Source organism: Cherax quadricarinatus, chromosome 48 (genome assembly GCF_038502225.1).
Source record: "Cherax quadricarinatus isolate ZL_2023a chromosome 48, ASM3850222v1, whole genome shotgun sequence".
Taxonomy (NCBI): domain Eukaryota; kingdom Metazoa; phylum Arthropoda; class Malacostraca; order Decapoda; family Parastacidae; genus Cherax; species Cherax quadricarinatus.
The window spans coordinates 8,170,134-8,189,190 of NC_091339.1; the positions used below are offsets into that span (position 1 = coordinate 8,170,134).

Genomic DNA, 19,057 nt, shown 5'->3' on the forward strand with positions numbered 1-19,057 from the left:
TTGTGCTGTAACCAGTGACACATGGTACTGTAACCACAGTGACACAAGGTGCTGTAACCACAGTGACACAAGGTGCTGTAACCACAGTGACACAGTGCTGTAACCACAGTGGCACATGGTACTGTAACCACAGTGGCACATGGTACTGTAACCACAGTGACACAAGGTGCTGTAACCACAGTGACACAAGGTGCTGTAACCACAGTGACACAGTGCTGTAGCCACAGTGGCACATGGTACTGTAACCACAGTGGCACATGGTACTGTAACCACAGTGACATATGGTACTGTAACCAGTGACACATGGTGCTGTAACCAGTGACACATGGTGCTGTAACCACAGTGACGCATTGTGCTGTAACCAGTGACACATGGTACTGTAACCACAGTGACACATGGTACTGTAACCACAGTGACACATGGTGCTGTAACCACAGTGACACAAGGTGCTGTAACCACAGTGACACAAGGTGCTGTAACCACAGTGACACAAGGTGCTGTAACCACAGTGACACAGTGCTGTAACCACAGTGGCACATGGATTCTGTAACCACAGTGACATATGGTACTGTAACCAGTGACACATGGTGCTGTAACCACAGTGACATGGTACTGCAACCACAGTGACGCATGGTGCTGTAACCACAGTGATACGTGGTACTGTAACCACAGTGACATATGGTACTGCAACCACAGTGACGCATGGTGCTGTAACCACAGTGATACGTGGTACTGTAACCACAGTGACACACAGTGCTGTAACCACAGTGACACATGGTACTGTGACCACAGTGATACATGGTACCGTAATCACAGTGACACATGGTGCTGTAACCAGAGATACTCTACACTAGTGTGTCAGTCACAGATACTCTACACTAGTGTGTCAGTCACAGATACTCTACACTAGTGCGTCAGTCACAGATAATCTACACTAGTGTGCCAGTCACAGATACTCTACACTAGTGCGTCAGTCACAGATACTCTACACTAGTGTGTCAGTCACAGATACTCTCCACTAGTGTGTCAGTCACAGATACTCTACACTAGTGCGTCAGTCACAGATAATCTACACTAGTGTGCCAGTCACAGATAATCTACACTAGTGCGTCAGTCACAGATAATCTACACTAGTGCGTCAGTCACAGATACTCTACACTAGTGCGTCAGTCACAGATACTCTACACTAGTGCGTCAGTCACAGATACTCTACACTAGTGCGTCAGTCACAGATACTCTACACTAGTGCGTCAGTCACAGATACTCTACACTAGTGCGTCAGTCACAGATACTCTACACTAGTGCGTCAGTCACAGATAATCTACACTAGTGCGTCAGTCACAGATAATCTACACTAGTGCGTCAGTCACAGATACTCTACACTAGTGCGTCAGTCACAGATACTCTACACTAGTGCGTCAGTCACAGATAATCTACACTAGTGCGTCAGTCACAGATATTCTACACTAGTGCGTCAGTCACAGATACTTTACACTAACATGAGGCCTGGTCACAGACCGGGCCGCGGGGGCGTTGACCCCCGGAACTCTCTCCAGGTAAACTAGTACGTCAGTCACAGATACTCACTGATATCCATTCTGCTATAATTCTGTTTGTTAAAAACTTTGTGTAAGATCGTGTTGGATCTTCTGCCTGACAGTTTCATTCCATTGTTTCGATTTATGGAGAAATCTTCGTACCCGAGTGTGTTCAACCAACCTAATATCTTAAATCAATTTATGAGATTTCTTTGTATTCTTTGTTTTCTAATAAAGGAAAGAAGAGTTTTGAGTCTATCTCTATAAGGACTGTTTCTGAATGATGTTACTAGCTTGGCAGCTCTTCTCTCCACTCTCACCAGTGTATCTTCCCCTGTTATGTAAACTGAACAAAATAGACAGCATAATCTAGAAGCAGTTTAAAAAGTTCATTGTAGAGAGAGAATCAATGTGATGTCTGGTGTTTTGTGTTTCAAGTTCCTAACTATGAAATCTAGCATTCTGTTAACGTTGGTGCTTTCAGAGTGGCACTGTCTGGTACTGTAGAGGTCGCTGTTTATGATTGCTTTAAGTTCGTTTTCCTCTCTTGTTTCCGTTAGTTTTTTGACAAACATTCTGTTCGAGATAGTTATAACCAAAATTCAATACTTTGTACTTGTCATTGTTGAACCTCATCTTCCACGTTTCCGACCACAGCATCAGCTTGTCCAGCTCACTCTCTCTACTCAAACAATCTGCTTTGGATGCTGTTCTTTTCCACAGTTCGGCATCAACCGCAAATTTTGCGAGTGTAGATGTCAGCCCTACCTCTTCTCCAGCATCACTGTACCTCTAATGAGGGGCCTAGACCCACAAATAGATATCAAAGAGAGTTACATCTTTTCACTGTGTCTTCTTAATGCCAACAGTTCCACCACTGTGGGTTCGTCTGTTGACAAGTCGGGATCCAGTGAGTGCGGGGAGTCAGTATGACATTGTGTGTCAGGCTGCTGGTTCCAGGCCTCCTGCAGTAATCACCTGGACTCTGGGCAACACTAGACTCACCACCCACAGTGATAAGGTATGTTCCTCACGTTTACTCTCATCACTAACACACTCATAAGAAAGCCACAATACTCCCAGCCTCACCACCCAGTGTGATAGGGTATTTTCCTCACGCTACTTGTCATCCTTTCATACTCAGTGTACAACAAAATATTCCCAGACTCACCAATCTCAGCCTGGTTGGCCAGGCTAGCACCAGACGAGCCTGGCCCATGACCGGGCTCTAGTAGACTCTCCAAACTCATTAAATGTATATCAAAGGTAAGGTAAAGGCAGTAGCGGTGCTGGTAGTAGTAGCAGTGGTAATATCAGCAGAAAAGAGCAAGAGAACAGAGGAGCAATGCAGGAGTTTTACTGGCCAACATCGGGCACTATTAGTGAGAGAGTTGCGAGTGATGTATGAAGGTTCCAACACCAGTCTCCAAGGAAGCAGAGAGGAACTGCCAACTGGCTCTTGCTAGGAGAGTAAAGGTTAAAAAAAGATGAAAACCAGAAGACAGGAAATTAAAATAAAATTCATAAGACAGGTCAAGAGAAAATAAGAGGATGAAACAAAGGTCAGGTCGAGTCACGAGTGTTGGAAACTACACAACAATAACAGGCATCTACCAAATCAAAGCCAGGACAAAGATTTATAGTGGCCACTTTATTAGGTACACCTGTCCACCTGCTCGTTAAAGTAAGTATTTAATCAGCCAATCAACTAGCAGAGCCTTACTGCCTAGAAGTATGCAGATATAGTCAAGAGGCTCAGTTGTTCAGACCAAACATCAGAATGGGGATGAAATGTGATGTAAGTGGCTTTGACAGTGGAATGATTGTCACTCGGGATGGTTTGAGTATCTCAGAAACTGCTGATCTCCTGGAATGGTGTGACAACACATACACTGAGCTTCAATATCCTTAAAAAAAATTCTTAACTCCCTATCTACCCTATCAAATGGCTTTTCTAAATCCATAAATGCAACGAAAACTTCCTTGCCTTTAACTAAATATTGTTAACTTATATGCTTCAATGTAAACACTACCTACACATCAACTACTCTTTCTAAAACCTCCTTGTTCATGTACGATCCTGTTATCTGTCTTACCCTTAGTTCTTCCAATAATAATTCTACCATATACTTTACTTGGCATACTAAACAGGCTTATTCCCCCATCATTCTTACACTCTGTTTATCCCCTTTACTAAGTTTCATATACACAGTAACTTTATTGGCACAAAAGTCCTCCCCCTCCACCGCACTTCCTTTACGATGGTAATATAATAAATGAAACTAAATTGTTAAATTTAAGTTGATTTTATGCAGAATTTCATTGCAAGGCGACTGACTATAGGCAGTATGGGATCAAATCTTTAAATTTAAAAAAATATGAAGTACATATCTATGCTAATAAACAATTCGTGGATTACGTAACTGTTACTTCGAATAAATAGTACAAACTATGTATATTTCCATTGTCTCAATTATATCTCTAGAGGATGATAAAAGTTTACTGTTTGGTTTGCAGAGTCGAAATTACGTGGTGCAGCAGTCTTTTCTAATACCGTCTAATAAATTTTACTTTGTGAAGGAAGTTCGTGAAATCTGAACGTGTGCTTTCAGCTTTAGTTACCAGGGTAGCTTTCTGTACATAGATTTTGAGAATGAATTCTCGCTTCTCTCAGTCAAATTATTCGAAAGAGGAAAATTTGCCATTCTTTTTTCCATTTCATAAGAAAATTTTGTGTTAGGATATGGATCATGAAAGTAACCAAAGAACAGTACTAATTCAATATAAACGAATTTTAATAGCAACCCAAGTTACCAGAGGTTGCCACGTAAGTTCAAATTACACCAGTACTCATGAACTTTGGTCTTTAAGACAATAGTTTCCTATGACATTTTGTGTATACTTATGTAGGTAAACAATTCCGTCAATGTTTAGCGCTCTCGGAAGACTATTGTTATGTTATAAGAAAGAAGTGTATGTAGAATCTGCAATTTAATGAAAGTAATAGTTGTAACACTAGAAATATGTTAAATATATTACCAAGAGAATATTATTCAGTGTTCTCCTAGCATCATTCTTATTGATAGTTTTACAATGCCAAGGCTTTTTTTATATTAAAAGATTCAGAAAAAGAAAGCGAGAGAGAAACCCCCATTTTCAGCTTTAAGAGAACAAGCGCAAGAGCGAGACGGCTTGCGAAGTGTTAGCCAGTTATATATTATACATGGTGTTTACCTTCACAAGTCTTCCTTACTTACCATCTTAAGCCGAGTATCGGCACTTGTGAGACTTCCTGTGAACTGCAATGTTTTTAATAACAACGCAACTTTGTAAATAACTTTGTATTATAAATGTTCTTGGATGTCTCATTTTCTCAAAATTTTAATTTCAAACATTTTTTTTTCATGTTATAGACGTCGTCACCATGACTATGTTTACCTTCTCGTTGATTAAACTGTTTCTTAAACAACTACATATTCATGCACTGAGTAATTTTTTCTTGTGCTTACGTGTGTGTCAGCTGAGTCAAGATGGTAACGTGACGACCAGCAAGCTGAGGCTGACACCTGAGGTTGACGATGCTGGCAGATCGTTGTCGTGCTTGGCTCACTCCCCCACTCTCAGCACCCAGCCTCTCCTGGACCACTGGATCCTTGACGTTTACTGTAAGTACGCACCACGTCCCTTCCCTCATTTTCTTACAGTGACCTTTATTTTCTGTTAGAATCTACCACAATACCTGGTAGTGAACTTGAGGTTAATATTCAGAACTCACTACACTACCTAGAATTAAACTCAATATATTCAGTGAATACCCACCTCACTACCTAGAAGTAAACTCAGTGTTTTCTGATAACATCATTTTTACATCTCTACTGTTTCTTCTGTCTCCTCTGTTTTCGACTAAAGAAACCTACTGTGTAGGTGAAACGTTTCGAAATAAAGATACTTAACTGTTGCACATGTGTCTTACTTATCTACTTGCCGGTATTGTATACTATTATCTTCACGGCTGAGCTGTGATGACTGGTCGAGAACACCTTATTTTCTACAGCGCATTGCGTAGTGCTCTGAGCATGTTTCCTTCTGCCGTGGCGCAGTGTGCTGCGTCTTGTTTACTCTCCATTTTCTATTGGAATCTTGATCCCAGGTTACACAGCTGTGTGGGGGATCATCCCGGCACTTATAGCATGCCCGGTATTTTGGATAGCACGAGCCTCCATTTGGAATGTCAAGGTTTACTTATATTATTCTCCAGGATTGAGTCCTGACACGGGTTTCAGTCTTTCGATGACCCGTCATGCAACCAACACGTTTAACACTGAGTTTTAACCAAAACTCAGTCCGAGGTCCAGTGCATTCATTCACGTTTGGGTACTCATGGTTTAGACTTTACGGACTTGTTGCTTTTGGTATCATTATCGACGGCCTGCCGAGTACCTACAAAGAGTACAATCGTCAGATGTCCTAAAAAAATGGAACGGGTGGGGATTTAAACCAACAGAATTTGGTTAACACAAGCCTATCTGATATTATCCTGACGCCAAATGACTTCGAACAGGCGATAAATGACATGCCCATGCACTCTGCCCCAGGGCCAGAGTCATGGAACTCCGTGTTCAAGAACTGCAAGAAGCCCCTATCACAAGCTTTTACCATCCTATGGAGAATGAGCATGGACACGGGGGTCGTCCCACAGTTACTAAAAACAACAGACATAGCCCCACTCCACAAAGGGGGCAGTAAAGCAATAGCAAAGAACTACAGACCGATAGCACTAACATCTCATATCATAAAAATCTTTGAAAGGGTCCTAAGAAGCAAGATCACCACCCATCTAGATACCCATCAATTACACAACCCAGGGCAACATGGGTTTAGAGCAGGTCGCTCCTGTCTGTCTCGGCTGCTAGATCACTACGACAAGGTCCTAGATGCACTAGAAGAAAAAAAGAATGCATATGTAATATATACAAGCCTTCGACAAGTGTGACCATGGCGTAATAGCGCACAAAATGCGTGCTAAAGGAATAACAAGAAAAGTTGGTAGATGGATCTATAATTTCCTCACAAACAGAACACAAAGAGTAGTAGTCGACAGAGTAAAGTCCGAGGCGGCTACGGTGAAAAGCTCTGTTCCACAAGGTACAGTACTCGCTCCCATCTTGTTTCTCATCCTCATATCTGACACAGACAAGGATGTCAGCCATAGCACCGTGTCTTCCTTTGCAGATGACACCCGAATCTGCATGACAGTGTCTTCCATTGCAGACACTGCAAGGCTCCAGGCGGACATCAACCAAATCTTTCAGTGGGCTGCAGAAAACAATATGAAGTTCAACGATGAGAAATTTCAATTACTCCGATATGGTAAACATGAGGAAATTAAAACATCATCAGAGTACAAAACAAATTCCTTCCACAAAATAGAGCGAAAAACCAATGTCAAAGACCTGGGAGTGATCATGTCGGAGGATCTCACCTTCAAGGGCCATAACATTGTATCAATCGCATCTGCTGGAAAAAATGACAGGATGGATAATGAAAACCTTCAAAACTAGGGATGCCAAGCCCATGATGACACTCTTCAGGTCCCTTGTTCTATCTAGGCTGGAATATTGCTGCACACTAACAGCACCTTTCACGGCAGGTGAAATTGCTGACCTAGAAAATGTACAGAGAACCTTCACGGCGCGCATAACGGAGATAAAACACCTCAATTACTGGGAGCACTTGAAGTTCCTGAACCTGTACTCCCTGGAACGCAGGCGGGAGAGATACATTATTATATACACCTGGAAAATCCTAGAGGGACTAGTACCGAACTTGCACACGAAAATCACTCACAACGAAAGCAAAAGACTCGGCAGAAGATGCAACATCCCCCCAATGAAAAGCAGGGGTGTCACTAGCACGTTAAGAGACAATACAATATGTGTCAGGGGCTCGAGACTGTTCAACTGCATCCCAGCATACATAAGGGGGATTACCAATAGACCCCTGGCTGTCTTCAAGCTGGCACTTGACAAGCACCTAAAGTCGGTACCTGACCAGCCGGGCTGTGGCTCGTACGTTGGATTGCGTGCAGCCAGCAGTAACAGCCTGGTTGATCAGGCTCTGATCCACCAGGAGGCCTGGTCACAGACCGGGCCGCGGGGGCGTTGACCCCCGGAACTCTCTCCAGGTAAACGACGAGTGAGTCATAAAACGCCAAACGCCAGGCCAATTACAACTAACTTGCATGGGTTCAAACACCACCCGTTCCGTGGTTTGTTTACAATCGTGTTATTACGATTTCGTGAGTCTGATGTCTTCTCGACAGGAGGAAGTTTTTCAGGAAGCGATTTGCTAAGGTTTATTGTATGTGGGTGCGTCCTCACGACTGCTTGCTTGCATGCAAGACACAATCTCTTGCAGACCCTCGTCACTGCTGCAGACCCTTGCCAGTGCTGCAGACCCTCGCCAGTGCTGCAGACCCTCGCCAGTGCTGCAGACCTTCGCCAGTGCTGCAGACCCTCGCCAGTGCTGCACACCCTTGCTAGTGTTGCAGACCCTCGTCACTGCTGCAGACCCTAGCAAGTGCTGCAGACCCTCGATAGTGTTGCAGACCCTCGATAGTGTTGCAGTCCCTCGCCAGTGTTGCAGTCCCTCGCCAGTGTTGCAGACACTCGCCAGTGTTGCAGACTCTCGCCAGTGTTGCAGTCCCTCGCCAGTGTTGCAGACCCTCGATAGTGTTGCAGACCCTGGATAGTGTTGCAGACTCTCGCCAGTGTTGCAGTCCCTCGCCAGTGTTGCAGGCACTCGCCAGTGTTGCAGACCCTCGCCAGTGTTGCAGGCCCTCGCCAGTGTTGCAGACCCTCGCCAGTGTTGCAGACACTCGCCAGTGCTGCAGACCCTCGCCAGTGTTGCAGACCCTCGCCAGTGCTGCAGACCTTCGCCAGTGTTGCAGACTCTCGCCAGTGTTGCAAATCCTCGCCAGTGTTGCAGACCCTCGCCAGTGTTGCAGACCCTCGCCAGTGCTGCAGACCCTCGCCAGTGTTGCAGACCCTCGCCAGTGTTGTAGACCCTCGCCAGTGCTGCAGACCCTCGCCAGTGTTGCAGACCCTTACCAGTGCTGCAGACCCTCGCCAGAGTTGCAGACTCTCGCCAGTGTTGCAAATCCTCGCCAGTGTTGCAGACCCTCGCCAGTGCTGCAGACCCTCGCCAGTGTTGTGGACCCTCGCCAGTGTTGCAGACCCTCGCCAGTGTTGCAGACCCTTGCCAGTGTTGTAGACCCTCGCCAGTGTTGCAGACCCTCGCCAGTGTTGCAGACCCTCGCCAGTGTTGTAGACCCTCGCCAGTGTTGCAGACCCTCGCCAGTGTTGCAGACCCTCGCCAGTGTTGTAGACCCTCGCCAGTGTTGCAGACCCTCGCCAGTGTTGCAGACCCTCGCCAGTGTTGCACACCCTCGCCAGTGTTGTAGACCCTCGCCAGTGTTGCACACCCTCGCCAGTGTTGCAGACCCTCGCCAGTGTTGCAAACCCTCGCCAGTTTTGCAGACCCTCGCCAGTGTTGCAGACCCTCGCCAGTGTTGTAGACCCTCGCCAGTGTTGCAGGCCCTCGCCAGTGTTGTAGACCCTCGCCAGTGTTGTAGACCCTCGCCAGTGTTGTAGACCCTCGCCAGTGTTGCAGACCCTCGCCAGTGTTGTAGACCCTCGCCAGTGTTGCAGACCCTCGCCAGTGTTGCAGGCCCTCGCCAGTGTTGCAGACTCTCGCCAGTGTTGTAGACCCTCGCCAGTGTTGCAGACCCTCGCCAGTGTTGCAGACCCTCGCCAGTGTTGCAGGCCCTCGCCAGTGTTGCAGGCCCTCGCCAGTGTTGCAGACCCTCGCCAGTGTTGCAGACCCTCGCCAGTGTTGCAGACCCTCGCCAGTGTTGCAGACCCTCGCCAGTGTTGCAGACCCTCGCCAGTGTTGTAGACCCTCGCCAGTGTTGCAGACCCTCGCCAGTGTTGCAGACCCTCGCCAGTGTTGCAGGCCCTCGCCAGTGTTGCAGACCCTCGCCAGTGTTGTAGACCCTCGCCAGTGTTGTAGACCCTCGCCAGTGTTGCAGACCCTCGCCAGTGTTGCAGACCCTCGCCAATGCTGCAGACCCTCGCCAGTGTTGTAGACCCTCGCCAGTGTTGCAGACCCTCGCCAGTGTTGCAGACCCTCGCCAGTGTTGTTACCGGTAAAACGGCGATTATCAAATTTCAGGATCAGAAGTTTAGTTGTCTTTGCTAAGTAATTTCTTCTGAGTTAGTGAAGAGCCGGTCGCTACGCAGCGTTCTGACGACGAGAAGGATGATGTCCACAACTATTCCGAACCTTTGCAAAATAAAAACAAAAGTAATAATACTGTTATTACAAATTTCATAAAATACTTTTATAGGAAGCGCAATACCCGCGCGGGTCATTCAGCACAAGGTGCAGCTGAGGCTGGATCCTTCGTCTCACTTTTTTTGGTTATCTTAGGTTCTCTACACATATGCTGCTATATATTGTAAATCTATATAACTGTATTTGTGTATACCTGAATAAACTTACTTATTTACTTATTCCATAACTTACACCTTCACATGATGTAATATTTTCTATAACTCACACTCATACATTCCGTAGTGCTCATTATACCTCACACTCACATACCGGCTGAACGGCAATTTAAAAACGACATACAGTAGTAACAAAAGTCAAATCTGAGCCAAAACTGATGCACAGCCATATCAGAAGGAAAACTGTAAAGGAGCAGGTGATAAAGAAGGAAGGAGGAGAGCTCACTAGGGATGACCAGGAAGTCTGGTCAGCTCTGAGCATCACTGGTATGGCCTCACTTAGATTATGCAGCTCAGTTTTGGTCACCATACTATACAATGGATATAAATGGATTGGAGAACATACAGAGAAGGATGACAAAATTTATACTCTGGATAAGAAGTCTCTCATATGAAGATAGATTAAGAACCACGAACCTTCACTCTCCTGATGGACGTAGAATAAGGGGAGATGTTGAGGTATATAAGTTGAAACAGGCATAAACAAAGGTAATATAAAGTAATGAGGATATCGAATCGAGATAAATTTAGAGTTGGTAAGAACGTAGGCAAGTACTGGCTTTCAGAATTGTGTGATGCGCGAAACAATCTACCAGGTAGGGTTATCACAGTAAAACCTTGTGGGAACTTTAAAAATAGATTAGACAAATACATAAGTGAGACGGGTTTGACTTGACTATGACCTGAGGAACTGAAGCTAACTTCTTGGTTAGTTTTAGGAAAACGCTGGACAAATATATGGGTAGGAATTACTTGTTTTGAAAAGGACTTGTTTAATATGAGTCAGTGTGCCTGCTGCAGTTTTCCTCCATTCTTTTGTTCTTATGAGTTAAACAAAGATTTAGGGAGGTATTCTCAGTGGAATCAGGAACACGGCCAGAGAGTCAAGAGAAAGAGTACCCTAACGAGTACCAGACACGATGTAAACAAAAAAGGAGAGGTGAGAAAAATAATGATTGAACTAGATACCTCGAAGGCAAGGGGATCAGACAACATTTCTCAGTGGGTTCTGTAAGAGGGAGCGGAGAAGCTGTGTGAACCATTATCAGTAATCATCAACAAATCGACTGAAACTGGACAGCTTCCAGAGGTCTGAAAAACAGCTAATGGAGTCCCAATATTTAAAAATGGGACACAGAGGTGGTAATGAAGATTTTCAAGAGTAGTGGAGCACCTGGAAAGGAACAGACTCAAACAACCAGCGCGGTTTTAGATATGATAAATCCCGTTTTACAAATCTGCTAGAGTTCTGTGATAAGGTAATGAAAAGTAGGCAGGATGGGAGGACTTTATTTTTGGATTGTAAGAAGGTGTTCCGTACAGTACCCCACAAGAGACTAGCATAAACGCTAGAGGAGCAGGCAGGAATTACAGGGAAATCGCTACAGTGGATCAAGGAACAATTAACAGGAAGGAAGCATTACGTTGTTGTCAGGGAAAAGGTATAAGAATGGGCGAGTGTGACGTGTAGGATTCCACAAGGGTCAGTACTTGGACCAGGAATATTTCTTGTTTATGCAAACGACATGACAGAAAATCGAGTCAGAGGTGTCCTTGTTCGCTGATGATGTGAAACTAATGAGGAGAATAAAAACAGAAGTAGACCAGAAAAGACTAAGAAATGAATCTGGACAAGCTGCAGGATTGTTCTGACAAATGGCTATTGGAATTTACCCTTAGTAGGGGTAAAGTTATGAAAATTAGAGAAGAGCAAAGACGTCTGGAAACAGCGTACATGTTTGAGGGAAAAAACTGTAAACCTTCCTGACACAGAAGGACCTCGGAGTGATCATAGGTCCAAGGATTTCGTCTGAGGCACACATCATCTGAATAACTGCTGCAGTAAATGCGGAATTATCATCAAGGACTTGCCCCATCCTGTTCCTCATTCTCATATCAGAGATGTAAACCAAAGCACAGTATCATCCTTTGCAGACAATACTAGGATCTGCATGAGTGTGTCATCAAATAAGGACACGGCAAATCTCCAAGAAAATATGGACCAAGTTTTCCAATGGGCAACGGAGAACAATATGATGTTCAATGATGACAAATTCCAACTACTCTGTTATGGAAAACTGGAGGAAATAATAACTAGAAATGAGTATACTATAATCTCTAATCATACAATAGAGCGGAAAAATAATGTGAAGGACCTGGGAGTGGTAATGTCTGAGGATCTCATCTTCAAAGATCACAACAGTGCCACTTTCACTTCTGCGAGGAAAATGATAAGATGGATTATGAGAACATTCAGAACAATAGAATCCAAGCCAATGGTGATCCTTTTTAAATCACTTGTTCTCTCTCTGCTATACATTAACATCTAGATTCAGAGCAGGTGAAATTGCAGATCTAGAAAATGTACAGAGAACCTTTACTGTACGTATAAGTTTCGTCAAACACCTTAACTAATGGGAACGGTTGGAAGCACTTGACCTGTACTCATTGGAGCGCAAGCGAGATGCATCATAATCTACACCAGGAGGGATTGGTCCTTAATCTGCATACATAAATCACTCCCTTCGAAAGCAAAAGATTTGGCAGGCGGTGCAACATAGGGGCGTTATTAGTACACTGAGAGAAAACAACAAGTGTCGAGGGCCCATGACTGTTCAAAAGCCTCCCACCAGCCATAAGGGGAATTATCAATAAACCCCTGGCTGCATTCAAGAGGGAGCTGGACAGATACCTCAAGTCAGTGCTGGATCAGCTGGGTTGTGGTTCGCACGTTGGACTACGTGCGGCCAGCAGTAACAGTCTAGTTGATCAGGCCCTGATCCACCGGGAGGCCTGGCCATGGACTGGGTTGCGGGGGCGTTTATCCCCGGAATACCGTCCAGGTAGGTAGGTAGAAGGTAGTCATGACCTTATACACAATATATGTAAAGTCCATCTTGAACTACCCGACACCAGTAACTCGCGTCTGGAAAATCATGTAAATACGCTGGAAAAAGCGTAAAGGTTTGCAACGAAACTAATCCCGGAGCTAAGGGTTATAAATTATGGGATATAATTATCAATACTACTGGACCGAAGGATCAGAGGTGACATGATTACGACGTACAAAATACACAAACATTGAAAATCTGAAGCCAATAAGACTTTCTCAAGTTATCACAAAGAAACTAGAATATCTTCGTAGTCTTTAAAAATAAACAGATTACATTGAGATGCCAATAAGTTCATGAACATTTTCATACAGTTCACCAGCAGTGAAAATTTGAAGCTGATCGGAAGAGTTGTTCTCAAGGAACATAAACGATAAGCTGAGTGGAAGAAACAACAACACTGCGAAGAGTCTGCCACCAAACTCTCAAGATAATGCTATACCTGGGTTAAAAAGACACGTCAGAAAACGTTTCGGTCCTGGCTTCTTGATCAAGGTCACAGGACCGAAACGTTTTCTAATAAATATGACCTAGTGTTTGCTCACGCGTCTTTTCAGACCAATTTTTCGGAATCAATGCAATATATATTTCAGCCGGTACTCAACCCGAGTAGCTGTTCAATATCCCACAACACAGCCTCCTGTAACACAACACAGCCTCCTGTAACACACTGCAGCCTCCTGTAACACACTGCAGCCTCCTGTAACACAACACACAATCCTGTAACACACTGCAGCCTCCTGTAACACACTGCAGCCTCCTGTAACACACTGCAGCCTCCTGTAACACAACACAGCCTCCTGTAACACAACACAGCCTCCTGTAACACACTGCAGCCTCCTGTAACACACTGCAGCCTCCTGTAACACAACACAGCCTCCTGTAACACACTGCAGCCTCCTGTAACACAACTAAGCCTCCTGTAACACACTGCAGCCTCCTGTAACACAACACAGCCTCCTGTAACACACTGCAGCCTCCTGTAACACAACACAGCCTCCTGTAACACACTGCAGCCTCCTGTAACACAACACAGCCTCCTGTAACACACTGCAGCCTCCTGTAACACAACACAGCCTCCTGTAACACACTGCAGCCTCCTGTAACACAACACAGCCTCCTGTAACACAACACAGCCTCCTGCAACACAACACAGCCTCCTGTAACACAACACAGCCTCCTGTAACACACTGCAGCCTCCTGTAACACACTGCAGCCTCCTGTAACAACACACAGCCTCCTGTAACACACTGCAGCCTCCTGTAACACACTGCAGCCTCCTGTAACACAACACAGCCTCCTGTAACACACTGCAGCCTCCTGTAACACAACACAGCCTCCTGTAACACACTGCAGCCTCCTGTAGCACAACACAGCCTCCTGTAACACACTGCAGCCTCCTGTAACACACTGCAGCCTCCTGTAACACAACACAGCCTCCTGTAACACAACACAGCCTCCTGCAACACAACACAGCCTCCTGCAACACAACACAGCCTCCTGTAACACAACACAGCCTCCTGTAACACAACACAGCCTCCTGTAACACAACACAGCCTCCTGTAACACACTGCAGCCTCCTGTAACACACTGCAGCCTCCTGTAACACAACACAGCCTCCTGTAACACACTGCAGCCTCCTGTAACACAACACAGCCTCCTGTAACACACTGCAGCCTCCTGTAACACAACACAGCCTCCTGTAACACACTGCAGCCTCCTGTAACACAACACAGCCTCCTGTAACACACTGCATCCTCCTGTAACACACTGCAGCCTCCTGTAACACAACACAGCCTCCTGTAACACACTGCAGCCTCCTGTAACACACTGCAGCCTCCTGTAACACAACACAGCCTCCTGTAACACACTGCAGCCTCCTGTAACACAACACAGCCTCCTGTAACACACTGCAGCCTCCTGTAACACAACACAGCCTCCTGTAACACACTGCAGCCTCCTGTAACACAACACAGCCTCCTGTAACACACTGCAGCCTCCTGTAACACACTGCAGCCTCCTGTAACACAACACAGCCTCCTGTAACACACTACAGCCTCCTGTAACACACTGCAGCCTCCTGTAACACACTGCAGCCTCCTGTAACGCACTGCAGCCTCGTGTAACACACTGCAGCCTCCTGTAACACACTGCAGCCTCCTGTAACACAACACAGCCTCCTGTAACACAACACAGCCTCCTGTAACACACTGCAGCCTCCTGTAACACAACACAGCCTCCTGTAACACACTGCAGCCTCCTGTAACACACTGCAGACTCCTGTAACACACTGCAGCCTCCTGTAACACACTGCAGCCTCCTGTAACACACTGCAGCCTCCTGTAACACACTGCAGCCTCCTGTAACACACTGCAGCCTCCTGTAACACACTGCAGCCTCCTGTAACACAACACAGCCTCCTGTAACACAACACAGCCTCCTGTAACACACTGCAGCCTCCTGTAACACACTGCAGCCTCCTGTAACACAACACAGCCTCCTGTAACACACTGCAGCCTCCTGTAACACACTGCAGCCTCCTGTAACACACTGCAGCCTCCTGTAACACACTGCAGCCTCCTGTAACACAACACAGCCTCCTGTAACACACTGCAGCCTCCTGTAACACACTGCAGCCTCCTGTAACACACTGCAGCCTCCTGTAACACAACACAGCCTCCTGTAACACACTGCAGCCTCCTGTAACACACTGCAGCCTCCTGTAACACACTGCAGCCTCCTGTAACACAACACAGCCTCCTGTAACACACTGCAGCCTCCTGTAACACAACACAGCCTCCTGTAACACACTGCAGCCTCCTGTAACACAACACAGCCTCCTGTAACACACTGCAGCCTCCTGTAACACAACACAGCCTCCTGTAACACACTGCAGCCTCCTGTAACACAACACAGCCTCCTGTAACACACTGCAGCCTCCTGTAACACAACACAGCCACCTGTAACACACTGCAGCCTCCTGTAACACAACACAGCCTCCTGTAACACACTGCACCTCCTGTAACACAACACAGCCTCCTGTAACACAACACAGCCTCCTGTAACACACTGCAGCCTCCTGTAACACAACACAGCCTCCTGTAACACACTGCAGCCTCCTGTAACACAACACAGCCTCCTGTAACACACTGCAGCCTCCTGTAACACAACACAGCCTCCTGTAACACAACACAGCCTCCTGTAACACAACACAGCCTTCTGTAACACAACACAACCTCCTGTAATACAACACAGCCTTCTGTAACACAACCCAGCCATCTGTAACACAACACAGCCTCCTGTAACACAACACAGCCTTCTGTAACACAACACAGCCTCCTGTAACACAACACAGCCTTCTGTAACACAACACAGCCTTCTGTAACACAACACAGCCTCCTGTAACACAACACAGCCTTCTGTAACACAACACAGCCTCCTGTAACACAACACAGCCTTCTGTAACACAACACAGCCTCCTGTAACACAACACAGCCTCCTGTAACACAACACAGCCTCCTGTAACACAACACAGCCTTCTGTAACACAACACAGCCTCCTGTAACACAACACAGCCTTCTGTAACACAACACAGCCTCCTGTAACACAACACAGCCTTCTGTAACACAACACAGCCTCCTGTAACACAACACAGCCTTCTGTAACACAACACAGCCTTCTGTAACACAACACAGCCTCCTGTAACACAACACAGCCTCCTGTAACACAACACAGCCTCCTGTAACACAACACAGCCTTCTGTAACACAACACAGCCTCCTGTAACACAACACAGCCTCCTGTAACACAACACACCCTTCTGTAACACAACACAGCCTCCTGTAACACAACACAGCCTTCTGTAACACAACACAGCCTCCTGTAACACAACACAGCCTTCTGTAACACAACACAGCCTTCTGTAACACAACACAGCCTCCTGTAACACAACACAGCCTTCTGTAACACAACACAGCCTTCTGTAACACAACACAGCCTCCTGTAACACAACACAGCCTCCTGTAACACACTGCATCCTCCTGTAACACAACACAGCCTCCTGTAACACACTGCAGCCTCCTGTAACACACTGCAGCATCCTGTAACACAACACAGCCTTCTATAACACAACACAGCCTCCTGTAACACAACACAGCCTTCTGTAACACAACACAGCCTCCTGTAACACACTGCAACCTCCTATAACAACACAGCCTCCTGTAACACAACACATCCTCCTGTAACACAACACAGCCTCCTGTAACACAACACAGCCTTCTGTAACACAACACAGCCTCCTGTAACACACTGCCGCCTCCTGTAACACACCGCAGCCTCCTGTAACACAAAACAGCCTCCTGTAACACAACACAGCCTTCTGTAACACAACACAGCCTCTTGTAACACAACACAGCCTCCTGTAACACAACACAGCCTCCTGTAACACACTGCAGCCTCCTGTAACACAACACAGCCTCCTGTAACACAACACAGCCTCCTGTAACACAACACAGCCTCCTGTAACACAACACAGCCTCCTGTAACACAACACAGCCTCCTGTAACACACCGCAGCCTCCTGTAACACACCACAGCCTCCTGTAACACAACACAAGCCTCTTGTAACACAACACAGCCTCCTGTAACACACCGCAGCCTCCTGTAACACAACACAACCTCCTGTAACACAACACAACCTCCTGTAACACAACACAGCCTTCTATAACACAACACAGCCTCCTGTAACACACCGCAGTCTCCTGCAACACACCACAGCCTCATGTAACAACACAAGCCTCCTGTAAAACAACACAGAAACTGTAACACAACATAGCCTCCTGTAACACAACACAGCCTCCTGTAACACACCGCAGTCTCCTGTAACACACCACAGCCTCCTGTAACACAATGCAGCCTCTTGTAACATAACACAGCCTCCTGTAACACACCGGAGCCTCCTGTAACACAACACAGCCTCCTGTAACACACCGCAGTCTCATGTAACACACCAAAGCCTCCTGTAACACACCACAGCCTCCTGTTACACAACACAGCCTCCTGTAACACAGCAGCTTCCTGTAACACAACACAGCCTCCTGTAACACAACAAACCCTCCTGTAACGCAAGACACCCTCCTGTAACACACCGCAGCCTTCTGTAATACAACACAGCCTCCTGTAACACAACACAGTCTCCTGTAACACAACACAGCCTCCTGTAACACAACACAACCTCCAGTAACAATACAACCTCCTGTAACAAAACACAATCTCCTGTAACACAACACAGTCTCCTGCAACACAACACAGCCTCCTGTAACACAACACAGCCTCCTGTAACACAACACAGCCTCCTGTAACACACCGCAGCCTCCTGTAACACACCACAGCCTCCTGTAACACAACACAGCCTCCTGTAAGACACCGCAGCATCATGTAACACGCCACAGCCTCCTGTAACACAACACAGCCTCCTGTAACACAACACAGCCTCCTGTAACACACCGCAGCCTCCTGTAATACACCGCAGCCTCCTGTAACACAACACAGCCACCTGTAACACAACATAGCCTCCTGTAACACAACACAGCCTCCTGTAACACACTGCAGCCTCCTGTAACACACCGCAGCCTCCTGTAACACACCACAGCCTCCTGTTACACAACACAGCCTCCTGTAACACAGCAGCTTCCTGTAACACAACACAGCCTCCTGTAACACAACAAACCCTCCTGTAACGCAAGACACCCTCCTGTAACACACCGCAGCCTTCTGTAATACAACACAGCCTCCTGTAACACAACACAGTCTCCTGTAACACAACACAGCCTCCTGTAACACAACACAACCTCCAGTAACACAACACAACCTCCTGTAACAAAACACAATCTCCTGTAACACAACACAGTCTCCTGCAACACAACACAGCCTCCTGTAACACAACACAGCCTCCTGTAACACAACACAGCCTCCTGTAACACACGGCAGCCTCCTGTAACACACCACAGCATCCTGTAACACAACACAGCCTCCTTTAAGACACCGCAGCATCATGTAACA

At 46.3% G+C, this 19,057-nt stretch overlaps 1 protein-coding gene and 1 long non-coding RNA gene across 2 annotated transcripts in view; one reads left to right on the top strand and one right to left on the bottom strand.

Annotated features, from left to right (window-relative positions):
* The window catches only part of LOC128696194 (nephrin-like), a 377,731-nt gene that overhangs the window by 292,508 nt on the left and 66,166 nt on the right, over positions 1-19,057 (top strand). Inside the window, exons 5-6 of the mRNA XM_070094859.1 lie at positions 2,408-2,559; positions 5,059-5,203. Of these exons, the coding sequence (XP_069950960.1) occupies positions 2,408-2,559; positions 5,059-5,203 (297 nt within the window). The remainder of the gene's footprint in view (positions 1-2,407; positions 2,560-5,058; positions 5,204-19,057) is intronic.
* The window catches only part of LOC138854067 (uncharacterized), a 343,922-nt gene that overhangs the window by 16,748 nt on the left and 308,117 nt on the right, over positions 1-19,057 (bottom strand). The window lies entirely within an intron of this gene.